At 48.8% G+C, this 27,367-nt stretch overlaps 1 protein-coding gene across 2 annotated transcripts in view; it reads left to right on the forward strand.

The window, feature by feature from the left end:
• LOC113930608 (pseudouridine 5'-phosphatase) overlaps positions 1-27,367 on the forward strand; it is a 133,580-nt gene that overhangs the window by 58,194 nt on the left and 48,019 nt on the right. The window contains exons 3-4 of one of the 2 annotated variants that reach the window (XM_027607864.2): positions 2,934-3,163; positions 24,526-26,049. In XM_027607864.2, coding sequence (XP_027463665.1) covers positions 2,934-3,163; positions 24,526-24,702 — 407 coding nt within the window. In that variant the 3' untranslated portion in view covers positions 24,703-26,049. Of the gene's footprint in view, positions 1-2,933; positions 3,164-24,525; positions 26,050-27,367 lie in introns of those variants that run through there. The other variant, XM_027607865.1, reaches the window with a different exon arrangement.

Raw genomic sequence — 27,367 nt, forward strand, 5'->3', positions numbered from 1 at the left:
AGCTAATAGATGTAATCCATGATATTAATCAGTGGTTGTTGCAAACTAATTGAGTGTTTTGGCATCTTCATCCTTCCAACTAATGTATTCAGACTTCGTGGAAACTGATTATGTAGAAGACTAGTACTGGTTGAAACCGTTTTTAAGTGCGAAGAAGGTGTTAACGTGAGATATATGGATCTGTAGTTTTCTTGTCTGGCTTTTGTTCAGCTCTGGTATCACAGAAGTACTTGGTCTCATGAAATGAGTTGGAACACATTCCCTCCTATTTTCTGAAAAGCTTGCTCAGGATTGGTGTTGTTTCTTTCTCAAGTGTGTGTTAAGTTCACCAGTGAGGCCATCCAGTCCTACATATGAGAAGGTTTTTTTTTTTAACTACAAATTATTTACAAGGAATAGGGCTGTTGAGGTTATTACTGTCTTCTTGAGTGAGCTTTGTATCTTTTAAAGAGTCTCTCCATTTTATCTAAGCTGTTAAATGTATTGGCATAAAGCTGCTCATAATCATATTTTTTAATACTTTTAATGAATTTAAGGATCTGTAGAGATGTCCTCTGATTATTAGCACTGTTAAATTTGGATCTTCCTTTTTTTCTTGATCAGTTTGGCTAACAGTCTGCCAATTAAATTGAACTTTTCAAAGGACCAGCTTTTCATTTAATTGATTTTCTGTATTCTCTTTTATGCTGTTTCATTGATTTCCTCTCTTTTTTTTTCTTCCCTTCTATTTGCTTTAACTTGATTTTGCTCTTTTCTTTCACTTTCTTAGGGTGAAAGCTTAAATCATTGGTCTACTTTCTTCTAGTTTTTAATGGGACAACTTAGATGACTGGTTTTAGACCGCCTTCTGTAATACAAGCATTTAGTGCCATCAGTTTTCCTCTAAACAATGTTTCAGCCACATCCCATGAATTTTGATATGTTAGCTTTTTGTTCTCTACAAAAGATTATCTAATTTCCCTTTGTGACTTCATCTTTTGACTCGTGTCTTACATAGAAACTTGTTTAATGTCCAAATATTTTTTCCCACATACCTTTCAGTTATTGATAGCTATTTTAATTCTTTTATCATCAGGGAACATATTTTGAATGATTTCAATTATTGTAAAATGTTTTAGAGTTTTTTATAGCTCACAGACTCATGTTCTATCTTATTGAATGTTCTAGGTGCACTTGAAAATAATTTGTATTCTGCTATTTTGGGTGAAGTGTTATATAAATGTCAAATCAGTTAAGTTGCTTGATAGTGTTTTTGAAGTCTGCTGTATTCTACTTTCTCTCTGCTTGTTCCACGTAACCTCAGTCTGTTTCTCTATGCAGTTCTATTAGTTTTTGCTTTATGTATTTTGAAGCTCTGTTATAAGATGCATACACATTTAGAATTATGTCTTGTTGATCAGTTGACCTACTTGTTATTATGAAATGTACCTAGTTATCTCTGAGACTCTCATTCCTTGTTTTAAAGCACACTTTTCTGCTATTAATATAGCTAGCCCTACTTTTGATTGGTAGCTACAAAATACGTGGTTTTCAATCCATTTATTTTTAACCTGCCTGAATATTATATTTAAAGTAAGTTTTCTGAAGATAGTATCTAATTGGATATCAATTTTGTTTCTGTTTCATTTTTTCCATTCTGATGGTAGTCTCGAACTTGGGCGTATTTATACAGTTTATAAAGCTTCTAGAAGGTCATGATATGCTAATTCCTTCATCACAGCCATGTCTCTGTTCATTTCTTTTGATTGCTGTTTTCTCCTGGACATGCGTTGTGTATGTCCGCTTATGTGTAGGTGTGGTAACTCTTGATTAGATGTCAGACACTGTGAATTTCACATCCAGGAGAGTGCTAGATTTTGCTTTTTTTTTTTTTTTTTTTTTTTTTTTTTTTTAACGTTGTCCTTGCACAGAGTTAAGATCCTTTGAATCTTCCTTTGAACATCTCCAGACTATTTCTCTTAAAGGTCAAACGCTCACAGTATTTGTTGTCTTTGTGAACAGCTTTAGCTGTTTGAAAAAAATGAGTGTGTCTGTCTTTTTTTGTAGCGATTAAGAAAGTAGGGACATCGCCTGATGCAGTTACTAAAACAGTAATGATTATATGATTATTTAAAATATTGCTTTAGATAATTAGTGTTGTGTGTGGATTTAGACGTTACTGTCATAGTCGGCAAAGGTTTCCAGGTGGAAAGTACTGTTGTGTTCAACACGTTTCTGATAACCAGCCCTCTCTCCAGTGGCTCTCTGAATAATGGTATTCACCTCCGTGTTCCCTGTACTTAACACTTACAGTGACTGAGAGTGTGGGAGGTGTTCCTTCCATGTGATGTGTTGCTGCTGTAGCTCAGCCGCATTCAGCAAGGTCTGTTTCATCCTCTGTTCCCTTATCAGGTAGCGTTACAGCTCTCCTTCAGCTCTGGTCTTTGTCCTCCGCTTCTGGTAGAGGCCCTTTCAGGATTTCCTCTCCCTGGCAGTGACGAATGACTGAATTGCTTTCAGTAGCATGGCGAGTTTTCTCAGGAAACACCAACAGCATAATCATTGCATAATCATTGCTTCCGGAAACAAAACAAAACAAAACAAACCGTGGCCCACCAAGTGCAGAGGTACCTCCCTGGGCTCACTCTGCCTGGCTTCCACATTTCAGCAAAAGAGGACCGGCAAACAAAGCAGTGTTTCTTTCCAGTGAAATTGCCTTCTGTTACTTTGGGAAATGCTATAGGGAAGCCCTGAATTGCTTTTTGAGTTTTGGTTTGAGTAGGTGTGTTTCAGAGCCCCTAGCCCTCCCGTTCAGGTCATGTGTGTCAGATCAGATTGTTCCTGAGAATAGGTGGCAGAGAGTCAAGGTCCCAGAGCTGGCACGGCATCCCCAGGAGGCCTGGTGGCCCTGTGCTTCCTCCACTTCCCTGAAGGCTTTCCCTTCTCTTCCCTAGGCGTGGAGAAACTCATCCACCACCTGCAAAAGCATGGTGTGCCCTTGGCCGTTGCCACCAGCTCTGGCCGCACATCGTTTGAGATGAAGACCAGCAGACACAAGGAGTTCTTCAGCTTGTTTGACCACATCGTTTTGGGGGATGACCCCGAAGTGAAGAATGGGAAACCAGATCCCGACATATTTCTAGCCTGTGCGAAGAGATTTTCTCCTCCTCCTCCCATGGAGAAGGTAAGGCCAGCAGTGAGGAGAAGTGGCGGCAGCAGCAGCCCTGTTGCCCGGTGCAGCCCCCGGGCGGGGTTTGTCCATGACTGGAGGGCCTCCTGTCCGCTGTGGGAGGGCCACCGTGGAGAGCAGGGCCGTAGGGTGGCCCTGGGAGAGGGACAATCCGGGATGCACAGATGGTATGTTAGAAAGCTTATGTTTGACGGAACACTGTCCAGTGGACATTCTGCAGGGAAGGGGGCTGTACTGATGTGGGAGGGCAGCATCCTTATTCGCAGTGAGCAGCCTTCAAGGAACATATTGATAACAACACAGGTGTCAATCATCAAAACTCACGGTGCCCCCCCCTCCAAATGCTTGTTGAGGGGTATCTTGTTATTGCAAGGTTTTTGCTCATAGTGACCTTTGGTTTTATCATGAAGTTTCCAGGTTTCTGTTTTTCTGCAGGACGGAGGCACTGGTGGAATTTGTGCTCCAGTGCCCTCTACAGCCTGTGTACAATACTTCCATCATGCAGGGCGCACAGTGGACATGGAGCAAAAGGTGACAGCGACCTGGAAGTCTGTTTAGAGCCAGGGGATAGTGTTTGTTCAGCTTTGCTTCAGATTCTCCTCCCTGTACCGTTACTTTTGGGATGGATAGCTTAGCCTCCACTGCCTGCTTATGCGGATTCCAGCGCAAGAAGGAGACGGTCTTGAGAGGGGGCGGGCTGAGGTCTGGCTGTGTGCCCTGCGGATTCTAGAACACCCCCAGGGAGATGGTCTTGAGAGGGGGCGGGCTGAGGTCTGGCTGTGTGCCCCTGCAGATTCCAGAACACCAGTGAGACTTCTTGAGAAGGGAGCGGGCTGAGGTCTGACTATGTGCCCCTGCAGATTCCAGAACACCAGGGAGACGGTCTTCAGAGGGAGGGGGCTGAGGTCTGACTGTGGGCCCCTGCAGATTCCAGAACACCAGGGAGACGGTCTTGAGAAGGGGCAGGCTGAGGTCTGTGTGCCCCTGTGGATTCCAGAACACCATGGAGACGGTCTTGAGAAGGGGCAGGCTGAGGTCTGACTGTGTGCCCTGCAGATTCCAGAACACCATGGAGACGGTCTTGAGAAGGGACAGACTGAGGTCTGACTGTGTGCCCCTGCAGATTCCAGAACACCAGGGAGACGTTCCTGAGAAGGGACGGCCTGAGGTCTGACTGTGTGCCTTGCAGATTCTAGAACATCAGGGAGACAGTCTTGAGACAGGGCAGGCTGAGGTCTGACTGTGTGCCCTGCAGATTCCAGAACACCAGGGAGATGGTCTTGAGAAGGGACAGGCTGCGGTCTGACTGTGTGCCCCTGCGGATTCTGGAACACCAGGGAGACGGTCTTGAGAAGGGGCGGGCTGAGGTCTGACTTGTGTGCCGTGCAGATTCCAGAACACCAGGGAGACGTTCTTGAGAAGGGACGGCCTGAGGTCTGACTGTGTGCCCTGCAGATTCTAGAACATCAGGGAGACGGTCTTGAGAGGGGGCAGGCTGAGGTCTGACTGTGTGCCCTGCAGATTCCAGAACACCAGGGAGACGGTCTCAAGAAGGGGCGGGCTGAGGTCTGACTGTATGCCCTGCTGATTCCAGAACACCAGAGAGACAGTCTTTTTTTTGTTTTTTTTTTAAAGATTTTATTTATTTATTTCAGAGAGAGAGAGAATGAGAGACAGAGAGCACGAGAGGGAAGAGGGTCAGAGGGAGAAGCAGACTCCCTGCTGAGCAGGAAGCCCGATGTGGGACTCGATCCCGGGACTCCAGGATCATGACCTGAGCCGAAGGCAGTCGCCTAACCAACTGAGCCACCCAGGCGCCCCAAGAGAGACAGTCTTGAAAGGGGATGGGCTGAGGTCTGACTGTGTGCCCTGCTGATTCTAGAAAGACATGGGGATTGAGTCAAGAGGCTCAGGTTTCTGTTGGTGCCGTTGTGTGCTGGCAGCAGGGAGGGCATTCCTCCGGATGACAGTGGGTTCCTGTGTTGTTGTTGGTTCCTGTTTTTAGGGACTTTGGGTTAGAATTAGTTCAGGGAAGAACATTTCGTGACCGTTCTTTTCTAGCTCTCTCCTCCCCTCACTCACAGAGAGCCAGAGATGTGATGCCGCCCTTTTCTGACCCAAATCACAAGCACAGTTCAGATCGCAAGACTTACTCAAAAACCTGCTTCCAAGTGAAGCTGAGGGGCTGGGGCATGTTTCATTGATCTGTTATTGTGTTTGTTGTATATTGTTTTGTTTGGCTCGGGGTCCAACTTACTGACTTGACCCTGCGAAGGCAGTAAACGTGTGTGAGTCAGGTGCTCCTCTCTGATCCTTGACACCAGCAGACCATCGCACACTTCAGTTCATTCCTGACACTAACCGCCAGAAGGAAGCAGTGCACACCCCCAGCTTCAGGACTCAGTCTCACACGGTGCCCTCGCCTCCAGTGCCATCCGAAACTGGGGCGTCCATGCCACCCACCTTCCTGCCTAGCCAACTACAAATTTGGGGGCGTTCTTAGGCCCCTTTTGTCTGTTTCAGTCATTCACTAGAATGAGTCACAGCACTCAGGGAAACGTTTTACATGTGTTTTCTGATTTATTATGAAGGCTACAAGTCAGGAGCAGCCCCGTGGAAGGGATGCTTAGGGCCAGGCATGGGTGGCTGGGGGCGTGGAGCTCCCATGCCCTCCCGGTGCCCCTGTCGCAGCTTCTCAGTGTGTCCCTCAACCCAGAAGCTCTGAGAACCTCATTCTTGAGAGGTCTGACTAAAGGTTTCATGACGGAGGCGTTATGCATTAAGTCATTGCCCATTGGTGATCAAATCACTGCGTCTGGAGGTCGGGGTTAGGGCTGGAAGTCTTGTCCTCTAAGTGTGTCTTGGTCTTTCTGGAACCCATCCCAAAGCTATGTAAGCAATCTCGGATAGTCACGTGATTAGCAGACACTCACGAATGGGGCTCATCACGAATAACAAAAGATAGCTCCAAGATTGCTCAAGAAATTCCAAGGGCTTTAGGACTTTTATGCCAGGAGCCAGTGACCGAGACCAAACGTACGTTTTTTTAATAACATCACTGCCGTAAGGGATCGTTGAGTGATAGCAGTACCATTGATAGTGTGTCAGTACACATACTTGGGCTGGTTCGAATCTCTGCCAGCTCGATGGCAGCTGTACGATGAGGGACGAGCCCCCAGTCGCCGGGCCCCTGAGCCATAGAGTGAAAGAGGAGCCCCTTTCCAGGGCTGCCGGCACAGATGTGGGGTGCAGCGTGTATTGGGGCATCAGTATGCCCGCATGCTTGGCATCCTCCTACAAATTCCATGGGAATGTCTTCTTTTTCCTAAGAACCTCGCTTCCTGAAGTGCTCTGTACCTTCAGATGATGAAGCCCTCCTGCTAGGAAAGCCATTTTCCTTGTTGGGTGCACGTTGCTATTGATTCACAAGTGACATGAAGCTGCCACGCCGCACAGACTGGTTCCCAGAGCCGTTCAGAGTCTGCAGGCACCTACTTTCAGTAGGATCTGAAGGAGCGGATAAAGATTACCTAGGATATGGGCCCTCACATGAACTGCTTGTATGGTGGAGGCCATTAAAGGGAAAACACACTACGTCTCTTCCCATGGTAGCCATTCCTTCCTTTGAAAAGCACCGTATCAATGGAAACGTGGCAGGAGATGTTAAATAATCTTGAAGCCATTGTATTTTGCTCAGTGGTTGTGAGAGACAAACGTGTTTTATTTATTTATTTATTTATTTATTATTTTTTTTAAGATTTTGTTTATTTGTGAGAGAGAGAATGAGAGACAGAGAGCACGAGAGGGAGGAGGGTCAGAGGGAGAAGCCGACTCCCCGCTGAGCAGGGAGCCCGATGTGGGACTCGATCCCGGGACTCCAGGATCATGACCTGAGCCGAAGGCTGTCGTTTAAACAACTGAGCCACCCAGGCGCCCAAACAAACGTGTTTTAAAGCATGTGGGGAAACAGAGTTTATAGGGAAAGCACACGCTCGCCCTCATACCCGCTTTGCATGAGGCCATTTGCAGTGACACCATGCACAGCGAAGGCACAGCTGCATAGTGAACACAGAGCTCCAGAGCTCCCATATTGTCTGCATATCCCCATGTTCTTCTCACTGATAACATTTGTTTTAAACTTGTCAAAGAAAAACAAGCAGTTGCATATCTTAACAGTAATTTAGCTCATAAAGTGTTCTAGACATTACCCTTGTTGCTAATCCATGTTTATTTATGCGTGCATTTGTCTTGCAGAAATGAAACCTTTCTCGTCATGTTTCTTAGGCAAATATAGTCAAGGCTTTTGGGGTTTCTCCTCGGGTGATCTGCATGTGGTAACACTAAAGGAAGTTTTGAACAGGCTCCTTGTTGTGGACACACCCTTAATTTTGTGCTTGGGTTCTTTTTTCTACCTCATACGTGAAGCACTTGCCAAGAGGGTTGTTGGAATAGGAGAAGGTTCTTTGAACATGTCCCACTGCTTTCTCTTTGATGCAGCACTAGCCGGAAGAGAAGCATGCTTGCCAAGTTCAAGGGCATTTCCTATGATTATTAAGTCGCTGGAGAGATTCACAGTTGCCGGCGGGAATTTATTACGCTGTGGGTGTCATCCAATTAATTACGTACAGTGGTAGTAATACAGAGGAAGACAAAACAAACAGTGTCACAGGAAGAAATTATGTCAAAGTGTTAGTTACCATTTTTCCAGGAGAAGATGCCTAACAGCGCTCGCATGAAACACGTTCTAACGGAAACGATTACTTCGAAGCTATATGCATTTGTCATTCTTTGGTGCTAAAAATAAGCAAAAGTGGTGCCGTCTCCAACAAGTCCCCTGAACCCATCCTCAGCACTCACGAGCACTCACTGAGTGCCTGCCGTGTGCCAAGGAGGCGTACGGCAGGTGTGAGCCGTGCCCAGGTGGTCCGAGAGCACGCGCTTCTGCGGCCTTGCAGGCGTGAGCGGCCAGGCCCCGCGCCACCAGGCGGGTTGGGGGTCAAGCTGGGAGTCACCCCCAGGTCCTCGGGGTGTGTGAGTTCTCCATTCACTGCTCTGGTGCGAAGTAAAAGGGATGATGGCGTCATGGACACGGGACATGGGTTGACTTTTATTACAAGTCAATCCTGAAGTCCGTTCCAGGAAGCATGGTCGTTACTACTGGGCTGTTTTAGCTTTCTTGTTAAGAACTGAGTTTCAAGGTTTTTTGTTTATTCCTCTTTTATTTTCTTTTGTTTTTAAGAAAGTTCTGCAAATTAAGCGTTTATACACCTAAAGAGTAAAAAAAAAAAAAAAAAGAATGATAAAGCCGTTATAGTTGGTGAGTTCTAATTGTATAACGTCTTCCTGGTAAAACTAAGACCATTCTCTCAATTACAGGAGGAATCACCCGAGTTGACTTTTCAGTGTGGGAAAAGGGCAGTTAATATATTTTACCTGACCTCTTGTCAAAGAAACGTTAATTTAAGAACCACCTTCAGTACCTCTTTTTACCGTACACTGTCTCTGTCTTCAAAGTCTGCCGACAGGCGTGGGCTATCAACGTGCTCCTGCCATTTTTGGCTCTCTGGGAAGAACTTCTTTACCTCCCAGAATAATGGGAAGCAAGCACATGCATTGCTGTGTCAAGTTTAAACTTAAATTGGTGGCCAGGTGAGCAGGGCAGGGCCCTCTGTCTTCTGCATTATTGGATGTTCCTTAGGTAGCCTCCCACTCTCAGCAGAGGCATAGCCATGCTGGAGCACCTTCTGGGGGTGAGGAGAGTCACTGTGCTCTCGTACTCTGCTCCTGCAGTGGCCTCAGGGACCCAGCAGCCTCCACCGTCACTGGCCAGGCCTCATGACCACTTTCTCGTCTTGTCTCTCACAACTACTGAGCAAAATACAGTGGCTTCAGGATTATTTAATATCTCCTGCAGCATGATTTATCAAGCCCTCCCGTACTGCATTAAAAAAAAGAAAAAAATCCTAACTATCTTGAATATTACCTGCACGGTCACTACCCTTTGATTTCTTTTCTTTCACTGAACCTGCCTATGCTTGGTGTCCATACTCAGTTTCCATGGACGAGGTTGCTTGTTTTCCAAATCGCAGTGTCTGGGAGGAGAAACGTTTCCTGTACTCTCTTAGGTTCTGTATCGGGTGCCTGTAAATTAAACTGACAAAAGGCATTAGTAAGAGACAAGACAGATTTTTACTCACTTATGGTTGTGGCGGTTCTCAGGAAAAATGTGATCCAAGGAGGCAGTTGGAGTCTGGGGCTTATATACCATCTTAATAGGGGTTGGAGAAAGACAGAGGGACACTTTCAGGAGAACAAATGACTGTCAGGAAAAATAAATGGGCTCTTAGAACAGGTGGGAGATGCAATAGCTTTATGACAGTGTCATAACGTTTAGGCGATTTCTTATCCAGGTGCTGACCTGTGCTGACCTTCCTTCAGCAGTCAGAGTCAACTTTCCCCGGTTATAAACCTCCCAGGGAGGGCGTTTCTGGCAGCTGAATTCTTTAAGAGCCTATGCTTTGTGGAAGATAAGGAGAATTCATAAAAACGCTCTCCCTGCAGCTGTTGATTCTCACTTGTCTCAGTTCAGTGTAATCCTTGAGGCACTGGAGCATGTTCTGAACGGAGCTCCTGGACCCCTGAAGTGTCCCGCTATTCCTTTTCCGGCAAGCCCTCTGTCACTTCCTTGCTACCTCCTGTTTGTTCAGCATCTCGCTGGCCAGACTCAGCACCCTTGGCTTGCTGAGCTCCCATGGCCGCCTCGCTTTGGAATGAGCTTGTGTGTGATTCTCAAACGCTGCCTTCGTCCCGGACCGCCACCCACAATCAGGCACTGTGATCCTGTGTGGCCGAGTCTTTGCCTTGTCTCTCCCAGCTTCTGGTCCATCTACCCTCCAGCCCGTCGAGACCTCTCCTGGGACCTGCTGCTTTCCTTCAGGTCCTCCCTTCCCGCCCACATGCCTCCACTGCCCTGGTGATTCAGTCCAGCCATCCTGCCCAGCGACATCCTCCATGCTAAGGACCTCACAAATGCCCCCTCTCATCTTTCCAGACCTTCCGCGGCATCCGCCCTCCTGCTGGCAGCGCCCTTGAGTAAAGATGACAGCACGTGATGGTCTTCGCTTCCGGGGCCGGGGAGGGGGGGGACATTTGCAATCGACATTGAGAAATGGGCTAGCCACAATTCATAGGCAGAGGCTACTTCTGTAACAATACCGTGTTTGCAGGAATCACACACATAATTACCTGGTGTTCACTGTAGCTAATGGAAGAACGGGAGAGATGTAATCTCCCTGGACAGCAGGTATGACGTACCTCCCACGCACTCTTGTGCCCAGATCAACTGAATGGGCACTCGTCTTCATCTCAGAATCGAGTGTGGGTAGTAATTGCTCTTGATGTTTGCCCAGCATCTTCAGATTGGCTGAAGCGAATAAGCAAACACGATGACGGCACCTTTTTCCTTTGCAATTACAAAGACCGTTAACCTGCCAGGAGCTCCGCGCTTTGTCCACGCGTGCTGTTTCTGGTGACTTCTGTTCAGTGTGACTCCCGGTAAACCCATGGCGAAGCAATTGATTTTTGTCCCTCATTCTTGAGATTCATACCCACAGACGCCTATATCCACGCAAAACGTAAACTGCTGAGATGGGGTGCCAGGAGCGACTTTTGTGACCACGATTTGTGACGTAACTGGAGGGGCCCCTTCATAATTTATTCTTACAACGTGGTTGTGCCAGTAGAAGGGCTCAGCGGTTTTCTCAGTTCCCCGTGTGTTTGTGCACGGGCTTGTGAAATCTTCACGTTATCAGCAGTTTCCGAGAATGATGGTTCTCAGTAGGCTGTCATGACAGCATGAAGAGTGTGACCTATGTGTATCAAGCCACCACGCTCCCAGGGACAATGGGGCCGGATGCCAGGTATTTAAAAGGATGCCTTGTATCTTGGATTTCTAAGAAAATTCACTAAACAGTTGTACATTCCGCTAATGCCTACTAGACAGGAGCCGTATTGCCACAATGGGAGAGCGGAGACAGATAGCCAACGGTACTGTGGGTTTCTCCATAAATTGGTGCTTTTGCCTTTTCAGGGTTTGTGGACACTGGTGTGGTAGCACCCTCGTGGCTCTCCCCACGGCCCCCGCCCCATTGCAGTGTGAAAACCCCTCAGCCTGGCCACTCCATCCCTCGCTGCTTCCTCCCACACTCCGTCTTAGCCTACTGCCCTGCGTCGCTAACAGTGTCATGCACGGAGCCTTTTGCCGGGGGGGACATGTCTGCAGATGCTCCATAGCGAGTGATCATGAATACCACGGTTGAGAAACATGGCATTCGTCACAATTTGGGTTAAATAAATACTGAGGTAGTTAATATGCCCCAGCAATTTCCAAGGATGCCCTTTAAAAAAGTGAGGGGTGATTTTCTGGTTTTTTTGAAAAGGCTTGTCCAAACTGGGACATGTCCCCATTACTTTGTGTGTTTAAGCTAGAGTGCATAGGTCACTTCGAGTGGCTGGGGACTGTCACAGTTGTAGCCCCGAATCTCTGTGCCCTGGGAACTCAGTCCCAGGCTGATGGGGACATCTGCCACCCGCTTCAGCCCCGACTTGGCAGCAGCTTTGTCCAAAGTGTTTGTGAGAGGATCCAAATCTCTGAGGGGCCCTGGGGGCCTTGGACCTGCTATTCTTGAACACTCTCCTAGTTCTGAAAGTCCACAGCCCCATCACATATCTCATGCCGTCGACAGGATTAAAATACAGGGTCTCATTGTTTGCTAACACAAAACATCGTCCCCCAGACGAATGCACGAGGAACTTGGGTGTGAATTTAGCACAAGGAAAACAGATTGGCCATTGGGATGGGAATTTCTTGCCCAGTTCCTTTCTCTCAGCCACCAATAAATTAGTGCACATTCTTCCTTGAATACCTGGTTTGTTTTATTAGCTAGAGACCTCTGAGCACGACTAGAGGGTGTGTCGGTTGTTTTTTTATTTTTTTCCACAATGATTTATAATATCTATAAGTATATTTGCAAAACCTTACACGTGAATTCTGAGCCTTAACCTTGGACTCGTCCCTTTTAGTCACTTCTCACTGCTGCCGTAACCAGTTACCACACACTTAGTCGCTTGAAACAACATCGGGTTTCATCTCTGGGTTCCCTAGGGCAGAGTTCGGGGTGTAGCTTCCCCGCTCCAGGACTCGGGTGTGGAATCAAGAAGTCAGCCAGGCAGGGCTGGGCTCCTATCTGGAGGCTCTGGCAAGAACCCATTTCCCAGCTCATCAGGTAGCGGGCAGAATCAGGTTAGGACCATGGTCCGCTTCCCTTGCTGGCTGTACCTGGTTCTCTGCCCTCCGCTCATGCAGGTCTGATCCGGTCCCCTCTCTCAGAGCCTAGGAGGAAGGTGCATCGAACCCTCCCTACACTTGAAATCTCTGTCTCTGCAGCATCTCTCCCACTCCAGCCAGAGGAAGTTTACAGCTTTTCAGGGAACACCTGATTTGATTAGAGTCCCCCCCGCCATTCAATCTACAACACCCGCCCTATCATCAGGTCCATACCTGAATTCCATCTGCAGAGCCCCTCTACCATGTGAGGGACCACCGTCCCAGGTTCTGGTCAGTAAGGCGTGGACATCTTTGGGGCCTGTTTGCCCACTACCGTGCTTTCTCTCAGTTTCGGTTTTCCCCACTTACAAAATGCAGCTAAGACTCTCAGGATGTGTTGAAATTACATTTACTGAAGGAGTAAAGCTGCTGCCGGCCACCTAGCCCTGGGCTTTCTGCCTGGGTTCCTTCTCTGCTGGTTCTAGATTGTCATCTAGGGGATCGGATTCCTGATTCCTCCAGGATCCTGTTGCTGACCCGCTGCTACTCGCCCCCGGGTCCTGAGGTGCTCCTGGTCAGGAGAAGGCTGGTGCCACACTCAGAGACCTGGGTCTAGCACAAGCGACCATTCACTCGGTAGAGATGACACGTGGCTGAATGTGGGTCTGAGCTCCTTACTGCCGCTGTGTTCCTAAAGGGAGAAACTGCGCTGGAAGCTAAAAGATTGAACTCTGTGAGATAAACCCGTGGGAGGTCAAAGGATTTTCCTTCTGCGTCTTCCCTGGGTAGAGCCGAAAAGCTGATGCCTTGTGCGGTGTCTGCTGGCCAGTCTCCCTGAAGCAGAAGACCCAGAGTGTGGTTCTGTGACCACGCGTATAACTCTGGACAGGATTTGGGTTCCGCTTAGAATCTTAGCCACAGATACTCCCCACGTGCCATTTGCAAATCTCAAGAAGAGCCTTGGAAACTTGGGGCTTGTCCTTTATACTCCTGAGAGAAGCTCTCAGCCTGTTTGGACCTAGGACCCCTTCCCCACTGTTCCCCACCCGCCTTCAGGGCTCGGACACCCTCTCCACAGCATCCCCGGGCTCTGCCCAGCAGTGCCCCCTTCCCACCACCCTCCTGCCAGGCTCCAGGATATCTTTGTCCTGCTGTCACGCACCTTGTCCAGCTAGCCTGACAGGGGCTCTATCTGAATCACAGGTTGTAGATGGGAAGGAGAGATGCCCCTCTGCATCCCAAGACTGAGATGATGTATGTACTCCCCCTCTCTAAGGGAAAAGGGTGGTGCACAGGACACCCTCCCCGGTGACCTGACCATGTGCCCCCTTGGCACATTTTGTCCTGGACGCTCAGCAGAGCCCACACCTGAGCAGGCGCGGGAGGGAAGGGCAGGGGTCCCAGAGCTCCTCACCTTTTCAAAACTCACTTTCTCAGGAGATACAGAACCCCAGTGCTGAAGCCCTATAGACACAGAACCCCAGTGTTGAAGGCCTATAGACACAGAACCCCAGTGCTGAAGCCCTATAGACACAGAACCCCAGTGCTGAAGCCCTATAGACACAGAACCCCAGTGCTGAAGCCCTATAGACACAGAACCCCAGTGCTGAAGCCCTATAGACACAGAACCCCAGTGCTGAAGCCCTATAGACACAGAACCCCAGTGCTGAAGCCCTATAGACACAGAACCCCAGTGCTGAAGCCCTATAGACACAGAACCCCAGTGCTGAAGGCCTGTAGACACAGAACCCCAGTGCTGAAGGCCTATAGACACAGAACCCCAGTGCTGAAGCCCTGTAGACACAGAACCCCAGTGCTGAAGGCCTGTAGACACAGAACCCCAGTGCTGAAGGCCTGTAGACACAGAACCCCAGTGCTGAAGGCCTGTAGACACAGAACCCCAGTGCTGAAGGCCTGTAGACATTTAGAGTGAAACTTGGTGTCATCTGTTTTTATTTATTGTGAGCCCCTTAAATTAAAGTGATTTTGTAAGGGAAGATTGAGGACATCTAAGGAAACAAGGCCAGTGAATTTTATTTGTGTCCATGTGACTTCTGCCACGGTCAGGTGTATGTTGTGGAAAACTACCCCCCAAATACTGTTCCTCACAGCACTGCTTTTGGAGATGTTCAGTGCCTTCCTCTGAAAACAAGCTTCTCCATGTAGGAAGCTTGTTAAGCAAAGTTGACCCAACAGATTTATGCATCAGCAGGACTTCCAGGATCACTGTTGTGCTCGTTGTCCATCACAGACCTACAGTCCATCGTTAAACGCACAGAATCTGCTTTCTGCAAAAGATTTCCCTGGACTGGTGCGTCGGAGAACATTCTGGAAACCCTGCACATGATGACATGCAAGTGGACAGTTTAGCATTAAATGTTAATATATATGAGCCTCGACAGACCAGACGAGATGGTCACAAGCCTCTCCCGAGAATCAGCGCACCTTCCTCTCTGGAAATGCTGAGTTTGCCAGGGCGTGGTGTGAAAACCAGCTCCCATCCCCTGAGCGGGCGCCTTAGATCTTTGAGGGAAGGAGAATCGAGGGCGTCTCTGTGGACACCACAGTGCAGATGCGTTCACCGAGCTCTCCTGGTCAGTAAGTAGGGTGCTGGGTCAGCAGTAACAGGTGTCAGGACCCACACCCCTGAAGACACACTTTCTGCGTTGGCTGGCTTGGACATAAGAGGTGAATCCTCCCAGGCCCAGTGACTTACATTGGCCCTCCCTGTGTGTGTATTGCTTCCCAGAGTCCTTGCCAACCTCTGCTGCCCAGGGCCTTTTGAGACACAGCACGGAAGAGCCACGTGCACAGGGTAGCAAAGGGCACTCTCTTGGCCTGTGACAAATCGGCGTGCTGAAGCCTCTGCAGTCGCTCACTCCCACCTCTGCTTGGCTGTGCTGTTCCTGTTCTAGGGACGCGTGGAACTGGGCCGTGGAGGAAGCGTTTATTCCCTTGGATCTGAGATGTCTTAAAGGCCGTTCTTCTGCCGAGAAAGTGCTAACTGACAGATACACCTTACCGCTTTGCATGTTGTGACAGTCCCCTGGGGCCGCCAAAGCAAGACACCACCGACCGGGTGGCTTGACCAACGGACGTTTATCCTCTCGTGGTTCTGGAGCAGGCGGCAAGTCCAACGTCAGGGTGCTGGCGGGGTGGGTTTCTGCCCTCACGTGGCTTTTCCTCTGAGTGTGGGAGTGGGGAGCAGAGCAATCTCGTTCTTCCTCTTCTATGAGGACTCCAGGCCTGTCTGATTGCCCCCCCCCCCCCCCCCCCCGCCAGCCCATTTAACTGTAAAATCCCCCTAAAGGCCCTGTCTCCAAACACTCGCATCCAGGGTTAGTGTACCACGTGAATTCGGGAGGAACCCAGGTCAGCCCATGCATCGCATATATAGGCGTATTAATTATGTTGATGGATTATCTTCAGGGGGCTGATGCTATAGTTGAGCTCCTAACATGCAAAACCAGCAGGGGCCCTGGCTCATACCTGTGTGTCATGAATAGTGTGCAAAACACTGATGAAAACAGGTGCAATTTTGCACATTTACTTGAATACATAAAGTAGGAGAAGGAAAAAAAGGATTCTGTTGACTGTCTAGAAACTACTAAGACTTGTTTTATGAATCTTTAAAATCCTCAGTGCCTTTGAGAGCTTTGTTGGGCTTTTCAATGGCTCCTGACACATTTGGTGGACACAGAATCTCTGTTACTAAGAGAGCATTAGGCGAAGGTTTCTGAGCTATGTCAGAGTCCTTTGCTCAGCAGCTAATTTGCACGCATACACTTTAAAATGGACTCTGAGAGCCCCACGATGTAGTTTTCATGAGTAAAATGAGACAGAATTTCTTCTGCACGTGCCCAAGACCACCAAGTTGTTAAATCCTACATTCCTTCAAAGGCTTTTCTCAAAAGGAAAAGGAATCCATTTAGTGGTGCCGTTCATTCGTGTATGTAGCTTGGAACTCTAGAGGATTGGGTTATCGATAGGTTTATGTCAGTACTGGTTTTGTTCTTTGATTTCCAGACCAAAATTAATTCAAGAACACAGTAGCTCTGCCATGTGCAAGGTACTTGTTGCAGTACCTATGTACTTGTCAGGTGTGTCAGAGTCACACACTGCTTCATAGGGGACCACAGCACAGCTCGGATCTACACCTACAGGTAGGGGGATGGGTGCATAGGTAGGTAGGTGAATCAATAGATAGATGATAGCACGTGGAGGGAGGGAGGGACGGAGGGAGGGATAGGTGACGGATGGATGGATAGATGGCTGATGGAGGGAGGGAGGGATGCATAGATAGATGATGGATGGATTGGATGGGTGGATAGATAGATGGGTGATGGATGGAGAGATGAATACATAGGTGATGGGTGGATGGATAGATGGGTGATGGATGGAGGGAGGGAGGGATGCATACATAGATGGGTGATGGATGGAGAGATGAATACATAGATGATGGGTGGATAGATAGATGGCTGATGGAGGGAGGGAGGGAGGGATGGGTAGCTGATGGATGGAGAGGTGAATACATAGGTGATGGGTGGATGGATAGATGGCTGATGGATGGAAAGATGAATAGATAGATGATGGGTGGGTGGATAGATGGCTGATGGATGGAGGGAGGGATGCATAGATAGATGATGGATGGATTGGATGGGTGGATAGATAGATGGGTGATGGATGGAGGGAGGGAGGGATGCATACATAGATGGGTGATGGATGGAGAGATGAATACATAGATGATGGGTGGATAGATAGATGGCTGATGGAGGGAGGGAGGGAGGGATGCATACATAGATGGCTGATGGATGGAGGGAGGGATGCATAGATAGATGATGGATGGATTAGATGGGTGGATGGATAGATGGGTGATGGATGGAGAGATGAATACATAGGTGATGGGTGGATGGATAGATGGGTGATGGATGGAGGGAGGGAGGGATGCATACATAGATGGCTGATGGATGGAGAGATGAATACATAGATGATGGGTGGATTGGATGGGTGGATAGATAGATGGGTGGTGGATGGAGGGAGGGAGGGATGCATACATAGATGGCTGATGGATGGAGAGATGAATAGATAGATGATGGGTGGGTGGATAGATGGCTGATGGAGGGAGGGAGGGATGCATAGATAGATGATGGATGGATTGGATGGGTGGATAGATAGATGGGTGATGGATGGAGAGATGAATACATAGGTGATGGGTGGATGGATAGATGGGTGATGGATGGAGGGAGGGAGGGATGCATACATAGATGGCTGATGGATGGAGAGATGAATACATAGATGATGGGTGGATTGGATGGGTGGATAGATAGATGGGTGATGGATGGAGAGATGAATACATAGATGATGGGTGGGTGGATAGATGGGTGATGGATGGAGGGAGGGAGGGATGCATACATAGATGGGTGATGGATGGAGAGAGGAATACATAGATGATGGGTGGATAGATAGATGGCTGATGGAGGGAGGGAGGGAGGGATGCATACATAGATGGCTGATGGATGGAGAGAGGGATGCATAGATAGATGATGGATGGATTGGATGGGTGGATAGATAGATGGCTGATGGATGGAGGGAGGGATGCATAGATAGATGGCTGATGGATGGAGAGATGAATAGATAGATGATGGGTGCATAGATAGATGGGTGGTGGATGGAGAGATGAATACATAGATGATGGGTGGATAGATAGATGGGTGGTGGTTGGAGGGAGGGAGGGATGCATACATAGATGGCTGATGGATGGAGAGATGAATAGATAGATGATGGGTGGGTGGATAGATGGCTGATGGAGGGAGGGAGGGTTGCATAGATAGATGGCTGATGGATGGAGAGAGATGAATAGATAGATGATGGGTGGATGGATAGATGGGTGATAGATGGAGGGAGGGTTGCATAGATAGGTGATGGATGGATTGGATGGGTGGATAGATAGATGGGTGATGGATGGAGAGATGAATACATAGGTGATGGGTGGATGGATAGATGGGTGATGGAGGGAGGGAGGGATGCATACATAGATGGCTGATGGATGGAGAGATGAATAGATAGATGATGGATGGATAGATAGATGGGTGATGGATGGAGAGATGAATAGATAGATGATGGATGCATACATAGATGGCTGATGGATGGAGAGATGAATACATAGATGATGGGTGCATAGATAGATGGCTGATGGAGGGAGGGAGGGATGGGTAGCTGATGGATGGAGAGGTGAATAGATAGGTGGTGGAGGGAGGGAGGGTGGGAGGAGTGGATGTATAGATTCCTGATGGATGAAGAGATGGGTGGAGGGACGGATGGAAGGATGGATGGATAGATGATGGCCAGATGGATGATAGATAGACAGGCATGAATGCGTGGTTGGATGCGTAGATGGATGCATGGATGGACAGACAAATAATATAAACAAAAATACCAATTAATAACAAAATACATGCAAACTTCTGTCATTTTTACATTACTTAAAGGTTTATTATTTAAACGCCCAATGAAGTGTGTACATATTCATCCTCACACTACTGTGGTACTTATTTATACGAATTCACTGTCTGACAAAGAGCATGGAGATAAATAAAACCAACCTTCGCGATGAGCCCTGCTGACTGAAGACCCGTCAAAAATAAAGTTTAAGGCCCCCTTCAAGTTCTGATGTCTCACAGTCTAAGAAGTGAACTTGGTATTACAAAATGAATGCATAGAATAAAATCTGCAAAAACTCATACAGGCGCAGTTTTAACTTAAAAAGAGTGGTTTATTTGAGCACCGGTTTCAGGGGTTAGAGCCAGATCCTACCCGGGAGATCATGATGGGCGCGCCCAGGGGCGTACTTAACCTGTGCACACAGACAATCCCAGATCGTCTTCTGAGCGTTTGGGGAGTGAACCTGAAGTGCCTTCCTATCAAATTTTGCTTCACCAACAAAGGGAGGAGGCCTGTTCCCTCGAGACGATGTAGTCAGTCACATTTGAAAAGTGTGCTCGTTCCGGAACAGCATGTAACTGAAAAGGGACCCTTGTAACTGCTGGAAAGGCAGGATTAGTCACCAAGCAAAATCCCGCGTCTGTCTGTGCACTTCTGTCCCAAGGGAGCACAGGGGCAGAGTTGACGACTGGCCCTCGTCCGATCGATTCCGCCCGTCCGGGGCCACCGCCACCCTGTCCTAGCTCTGCTGACCTGAGCTGGTGAGGACACAGGAGAAGGCACAGTGGGGACACTGACTCCCTCATGACCAGTGGGCACAGCGTGGGGGCTGAGCAGAAAGCATCACCCGGGAGTCAGAGCAGATGGGGCGACAACAGGACGCGCTGGGTGGCCGTCCCTCCCTCCGGACCAGCCCGTCACCTGGTCCTGCTGCTGCCCCCTCTGCTCACTGTCCCTCCTGCATCCTGAGCTCACCGCAGAGAAGCCCACGGCTGCCGGGGCCCTGCCCGCTCTCCCCCATCTGTCTTTGCAGCCACGGCTGGACACCTGGCCAGTCAGCGCTGGCCTCGCGCCCAGCCTCTCACAAAACCAAGCTGCCTTCCACCAACACAGTGGCCCCGGCGCCCACCAGGCCAGAAAGTTTGGAACGACCTTTGCCTTCCTGTCCCGTGCCTCCACCATCACACTGCCTTTTGCTTAAGTATTTGCTGAATCCCACCTATTTCTGGGCATCCCCGTCACCGTCACACGAAGACTCTCTTACGGCGGGCTGGTTCGTCACAAGGTGGAACATCTTAGTTACAGGATGGTCATCTTTAAAAGATTCAAGTGCAAGGACCTCGCGATGCCCCGGGTGCAGCCGATGACCCGGCTGCGAGGAGACACAAACGGACGCCGCCTGACCCGGCGCAGCTCTGCTTACACAGCTTCAGGGAAGTGGTTTCAGCACCTCCGGGTGGTAAGCTCCCGGATACTTGAGATGTCATTCTTTCTAAATTTAACCCGTCAGGCTACGCTTTAATTAAGCTCATCTCCTCTTCTGGAGATGGAATTCAGATTTATTTTCGCCTTCAGCGTGTAACATGAAAAGAACGTTACATTGCAGAGACCTGGGCTCTGGTCCTAAATTCTGTCGCCTGCGTGCTCGTGTGATCTTCACCTTATTTCCGAACTTCCCGTGGCTCAGAACCCTTCCCTGTGACAAGGCCGGGGCTGGGTCACCCAGCATCCTCCAGCTCGCACACCCTGTAGCCCCTCTGTTGCTTTGTGTGCTGGGCCAGGACACCTCCAGCATCTCTAGCAGCGGTTCACCAGACGCTCACTGTTTGCCATGGCACCCCGAGAACGTGGGGGGTACTCCAGCCCTGCCTCCTTACGGCCAGGGGCAGTCGCCGTCCTGTGCACACAGATGGGAGGAGGCTCTTCTTCCTCAAAGTCATGGAAGCGTGTTCTGGGGTACCCACCCCCCTGTGCCGTGTTACAAAAAACAAGTCACTTCGTGAATTAGGGTGCACCACACGCCATGTCCACACACAGGTCCACATGTGACTCTCGGGGCACAGGGATGGGACGCCGGGTCAAGGACGGACAAAGGTTTCTGCTGCCCCAACCCTCCTTCCTGCAGAGAGCTAAGTGCACGTAAATAACGCCCATTTTACAAGTGGGTATGAAGGAGTTTATGGCCCAGTGTCATGAGTCAGTGCAGGGTGGGAAGGGCTAGGTCAGAGCTCGGGGAACACCAAAGTACTTAAAAGAATTTAGGACCAGAGCCCAGGTCTCCACAATGTAATGTTCCTTTCATGTTACACGCTGAAAGAGTGAAATTCTTTCTCTGTGAGCCGGGTGTGGCGGGTAGAAACCACACAGACTTATTTGGGTATTTGCATAGAACACATTCTTCCTGCCTTTCTGTGTGCAAGAATTGAACTGTGTTATTCTAGCTTATATCTTTCAATGGTTTTGTGACCTTTGAGTGCTGTGATTCATAGGCACGGTTGTTTCGGGCAACTTTCAGAGATTTATGTTTGGGTTTCAGTAGGTAGGTAAGCTATGCTATGACTATTCATAAAATGTCTAGGTGTTTACGCACTAGGCACTTTTCCCCATGTGTGGTCCTTAGGAGCATTAGATCTTAGGAATCAAGACACAGGCCAGAAGGAAGACATAAAAAGCTTTTGAGACGTCTTTATAGGTGCTTCGAGGTACAGGAGCTGTCCTGCCCTGCGGTTCTGCGTCTCGGAAGACTCCGGAGAACGTGTACCGTTCCAGATGCTGTGGCATCAGGAGGAACCCAGTCCTGGACGCAGCAGGTGGGGAGGCTGGCCATGCAGACCCAGCACCGCGGTGGTTCTCAGCAGTGTGCATGTTTGCTGTGCATCTGCTGTCCCGTGTGTGCTGCTCCACTTACTTTGCAGGGAGAGCAGCCTGGGCACGGACGCTCCCCAGACGTTTCGCTGTTCTTTGTGTCTTGCAAGGTTCTGCACTCTCTCGTGTGCACCAGACACATCACAGTTTAGATCTCAGTGCTGTATCTGGGTGATGGATTCTAAAATTAGTGGGGACAGGTTACGAATGGAAAACAGAGAAACCGATGCGATGTGCACACCCTAGGAAATGGTCACACTTGGCGAAAGAGGATTGCCAGGTGCGCTCTGTGCCGTGGCCATAAATGCCCGAGAAGCTTTTCCTCATCACTCTTAATCCCTCCTGCTTTGTCCTGGAACGCAAACAGTGGCATTTGGAAGGAGCTCTCAGGTGTGGATGCTCTCGGCAGCGTTCTGGGCCCTCTTTTTGGTTTCTGAGGCAGCAGATCTCCCTCCCACCTGCCCGCCCACCATATCCCTCGGAAGGAGCCGCACAATGCAAAGCAAAAGCTGCTTTCATGACTTTCGCCAAGCGCAGTTACCCCAAGGGATCAGCAAAATCTCTTCCTCTGTTCCGAGTGACCTTTCACAGGTGGACTGCACAAAGCTTCCAAATCCTCAGAGAACATAGGGCGTCATTCAAAACCACAGTGCCACTGGACATTTAAGTGCCTATCCGTGGTCCCAGATAAAACAGTCGAGGACATTTACAATGCAATTAGGTCTTAAGCGTAAAGAGTCAGGGATGGAAATGTCACTAAGAAGAAGTCTCTGAGGCAGAGCTAAAGAACCAAAGCAGACGCAGTCCGAGTCAGATGGAAACTGTTGACTCAGGGCGGAAGCCAAGAACTTGAAAAAGAACCAGGGGCCTTTGTAAGTTCTCAGAACGAAGGCAAAAGGACTACATGGACTGTAGTCTAAATCTGCCTGGGTTAGTGCTCAAAGGCCCATTTCTGGGGCAAACCAGCTTCCTCTGTGAGGGTAGCCTAGTGCTGACCCTGATGTGTCATGATGATGGGTAGGGCCTCCCTGAGCCCTCACCTCAGCTTGCTCTGTGAGCGTAGCCTTGTGCTGACCCTGAGGTGTCGTGATGATGGGTAGGGCCTCCCTGAGCCCTTACCTCATCTTCCTCTGTGAGGGTACCTAGTGCTGACCCTGAGGTGTTACTATGATGCGTAGGGCCTCCCTGAGCCCTCACCTCAGCTTGCTCTGTGAGCGTAGCCTCGTGCTGACCCTGAGGTGTCATGATGATGGGTAGGGCTTCACTGGGTCCTTACTTCTGCCTCATAGGGGAGGCGGCTCACATTCCTTAGCCCCAGGCCGGAGGGAAGGAGGGGGAAGGGAAAAGGAAAGAGTCAGTGTGCCTGCTCCAGAACACTCCACCAGGAAAGGCCTGGTTTGAATGTACATGAGTGTCAGTGAGTGTGCACATGTGTATCTGAGTGCGGGTTTCTGAGTCTGAGTGAGCGTGCACGTCTGTGAGTGTGGGTGCCTGAGTGTGTGAGAGTTTGTGCACGTGTGCCTGAGTGCCAGTTCCTGTGTGTGTGAGTGTAAGAGTCTGTGCATGTGTGTTTGTGTGATTGAGTGTGAATGTATAGCTATTTTCCAGGGACCTAGAGGCACCAAAGAATGCAGAACTTGCAGTGTCATGCTGCACCCAGAGCAGTGTCCCTGAGCCTCGCTGGGTCACCAGCACAGTGAGCTGCCACTACCCACGGGGGACAGAGTTCTCGTGATGAGAGGAGGGGGACAAGGGGTTGGGCAGGTGCAAAGGTGTGACCTCGGTACCTCCTGGCAGCTGGAGGTCAGCTGAGGACAACAGTGGGAACAGTGGGGGAGCATCTCACAGCCATGACTGGAGCCCCCTTTACACATGTCTGGCCCCTGCAGAGTAGAATCTTCACTGAACAGAATTAATGAAGCTGTTTCAGAAATGAGGGAGCTTTCTAGGTACGTGTCTTCCTGGATAGAGAGTGATGTCGGATGACTAGCTGATCTACCCATTCGTAGACTTAGGATCTGTCGTTTTGAGAGTCCCGGGGCGTTGTTCACGGGATCACACGTTTAGGAGCTGCCTGATCAACACGGTGCACAGAGACCCCGTTTTAAAGGTGGGTGTCTGACGGGGTGGCAGTCGTCCTGATAACAGGGTGGGTTTGCCCGGTAAGCCAGAGGAGATGCCGCTCCTGGCAGCTGGTCTTGGTGCTGGAGATTTTCGTTGCATGCCTTGTGCACACACAGAGGCCCAGGCTTTCGTTCAGATACCTTACCCACTCACTTCCCACACTGCAGTTCCTGAAACATTTCAGCTCTGGAGGGACTTCATGTTTAAAACACGTGTTTCCCCCCCAAAACACACGCTTTACTCTCGTGCTCTGAATGTTCAGTTGTCGATGGCACAGATCCGTATGATTCCAAGAAACATAAACCCAGCATCCCGTCTTGCCGTCCAGCCGCACCACGTGTCGCTAGCGCCTTGGCAGCAGGGACGGAACACGGTCCCCTGCGAAGTCACGGCTGCGGGAAGCCTGTGGGCCTGTGGGTAAGACCCGGCGTGCTGGCCTCACCGCGGTTCACAGACTGGAAAGCCTCCCCTTCATCTCTGTGTCCGTGTACACCGTAGCAACGCGCTGAGCAGGTCAATAATAAAAATCATGAAAACCCAGTCTAGCTGCCGGCTTACGGGAAAGGCCGTCTCAACCTTGTCTTTCTTCCTCACCCTACAGTGCCTCGTGTTTGAAGACGCTCCCAACGGCGTGGAGGCGGCCCTTGCAGCCGGCATGCAGGTGGTCATGGTTCCAGATAGGAACTTGCGCCGACACCTGACGTCCAAGGCCACCCTGGTGCTGGATTCCCTGCAGGACTTCCAGCCCGAGCTGTTCGGTTTGCCGCCCTTCGAGTGAGCGGCCCGCCATGCCTCCCTGGGCACCACGGGTGACCCATGGCACCTGAGCGGTCCTTCCAGCCCGTGAGGTCGGCCTTCTAGCCCATGTGGGCTCGGCCTCCCCTGACGAGTGCTGAAACCTCAACATCCCAGCTGAGAGACGGCAAAGCAGACACAGCCCAGAACAGAGACCGAAACGCTCATGTGCATAATCATATGGGAATGATCATTCGGCGTTACTGCATTTGAATAGTCACGTAATAGTCATATGTGGCAAATACACATACACGTGCTTGTGTGTGAGTGCTCGTGCATGTGTGTACGTATGTGCCTGTGTATTTATACATACTTATGCATATATATGTAAAACACTTCCTTTCCCAAGACAAAATTAAGTTCTGTTTGTGTTCATTTCTTTTCCTTTTCAGTTTTTCTAAACCCTGGCTAGAAAAAGTTAAATATGTGTACATATATCTATATACTTACATATGTATGTATATATATGTATGTACACATAGATTATATTTGTATACTTCCTATACAACTTCACTTTTTTAAGTGTTGGTGTTAATGTGTCATAGCAGCTGATAGGAGTGAGATCATAGCTGCATTTCATTTGCAATCAGTGGAAACGCCGTGTCATGGACGAGCCCTGAGAAATCATTCTCCTTATTAGCAAAATGGACCATCTTTCTGTGCCCTCAAAACCTCTCTGTGGACCTCCACTCAGAGGGCCACTCTGAACCGTGCCATCGGCAGTTTGTTTTCAGTATGAAGATAACGGTGGCCTGTATCTTACTTATATCTACATGCATGTCCACATTTGAGGATGTGGTTTCCACCTCACAAAAAACCATCCCCCTCCTGTAAAAACAGACATATTTCTAACACAGCCTTTGATGCAAATGTAATTTGAATCCAGAATACATACCTAGTGTGACCGAGAGCCTTATTAACACATTTCTGGGATCATTTACCCGACAACATTACACTTTGGCAGTGAACTCCTTTTACCGGATTTGCTCGGCCTTTTGTAGTGGGAACGTTGAGAAAGGCATTGGAATATTGGAAGAACACATTCCCTGGGTGCACCCTGCCTGCTGATGTTTCACTGATTGTCGTGGAACTAATTCCCAACTGGGAGTGGTAGCAAAGTCATGGTAATGAATGCAAATGTGCGCAGTGTTGGTCGTCCGTTGATGGTTGCCTCTGGCTGTTGATCAGTTTTATATATTCAGCAAGTTCATTTCAGCATTATTGATCATCAGTGTGCGGGTCTGTTCTCTTCCATTCTCCCTCAGACTGGTTGTAACATCTTACTGGATCCCTCACCAGTTAATTGAGTCGAATAAAATCCTTGACATCAGTTCACATTGTGTATGGGAGTTTGAGTTTACCTTTTTTTTTTTCTTAATTATCCTTTAACGAATGCAAGACATAAGTGTGACCCTGACCTGTTTTTTAAAAAGCCAAACAGCACTCACACTGTAAAATGGCATTTATATATTGTAAGGGAAACATTAGTGCCTTTGTGTGCAGTAAACGAAAGGTCTCTATGAAATGATCACTTGTTGGATTTGATATTTCCTCTTCCAAAATATGCCTGTTTTCTAATCCTTAAGCCATTTTGCATGAAGAACACAAAGTGCTGTCATGCTTCTCCCAAAGATTTAGCTCTAGATCAGTGTGCACTTTCCTCTAGGGTAAATTTGATCTCACGTACGTTGTTCTTACTTCTGCTGTTACGACCAAGGCGAAACTCTTATTTTTTTGTACAAAGGAAAATACTGGCGGTTGGCCAAGGTACACGTGGTCTTTCTTATGCTCGTACATCAGCCTCGTTGCCCCAGTGCCTCTTAGTGATGGCATCCCACTAACAAGCCGTCGATTTCACAGAGGAATAATAATAATGCCAGTTTCGATTTCACAGAGGAATAATAATAATGCCAGTTTAGACCGGGATGACTCCTGCCAAGAAAGTTGCTCTGTTGGGGACATGCAGGGATTAGTGGCTGCTACACGGTGTTCGTCTACCAGGCAGCTAGCATTTACCCATCCACTGCACCTCCTTTGGAAGCATTTGGTATTGATGACAGCCCCTGAGATGTGATACAATCAGTCTCTTCTTAATTCCTCTTCACTGAAACAGCCTCAGCACTTTTAAGAACATGCTAATGACTACGTATTAGGGTTCTTCCACCCAATACTCCCCTCACTTGGAGTTCAGTGAGCTATCGGAGAGAAAGGAGGTCTGGAAGACACCCGCTTTGCCTTGAAGAGAATTGCCTTACCAAGACATATGGATTGTCTCCGCTCTGCAAACAGTGATCCGTTCTTGGCCACTGAGGTTCCTCTTTCTTTGAATATAATAGTTGGATGCTAAATTTGCCGTGCTTTGGATGGTGTTACTGATTTTTAAAAACAAATTTGCACACGATAACCGAGTTTTATAATAAAAAAAATATGTGTATTAAGTCCTCTGCTTCATGTTGTGCACCCTCTCCTCTTCCACAGGATAAAAGGCAAACCTCCTTGGCCTCATATGGACGCTTTCTGACCTAAGTCTATCCCCAGCAAAGCAAAGGATTTCAGATTATGTAGAGTTCAATTCAGATCCCAGCTCCACCACTAAGAAGTTGTGTTACCTCATTTTGCTCCATTTCTACCTCAGATTCCTTACCCGT

This window comes from Zalophus californianus, chromosome X, assembly GCF_009762305.2.
Source record: "Zalophus californianus isolate mZalCal1 chromosome X, mZalCal1.pri.v2, whole genome shotgun sequence".
NCBI classification, from domain to species: Eukaryota; Metazoa; Chordata; class Mammalia; order Carnivora; family Otariidae; genus Zalophus; species Zalophus californianus.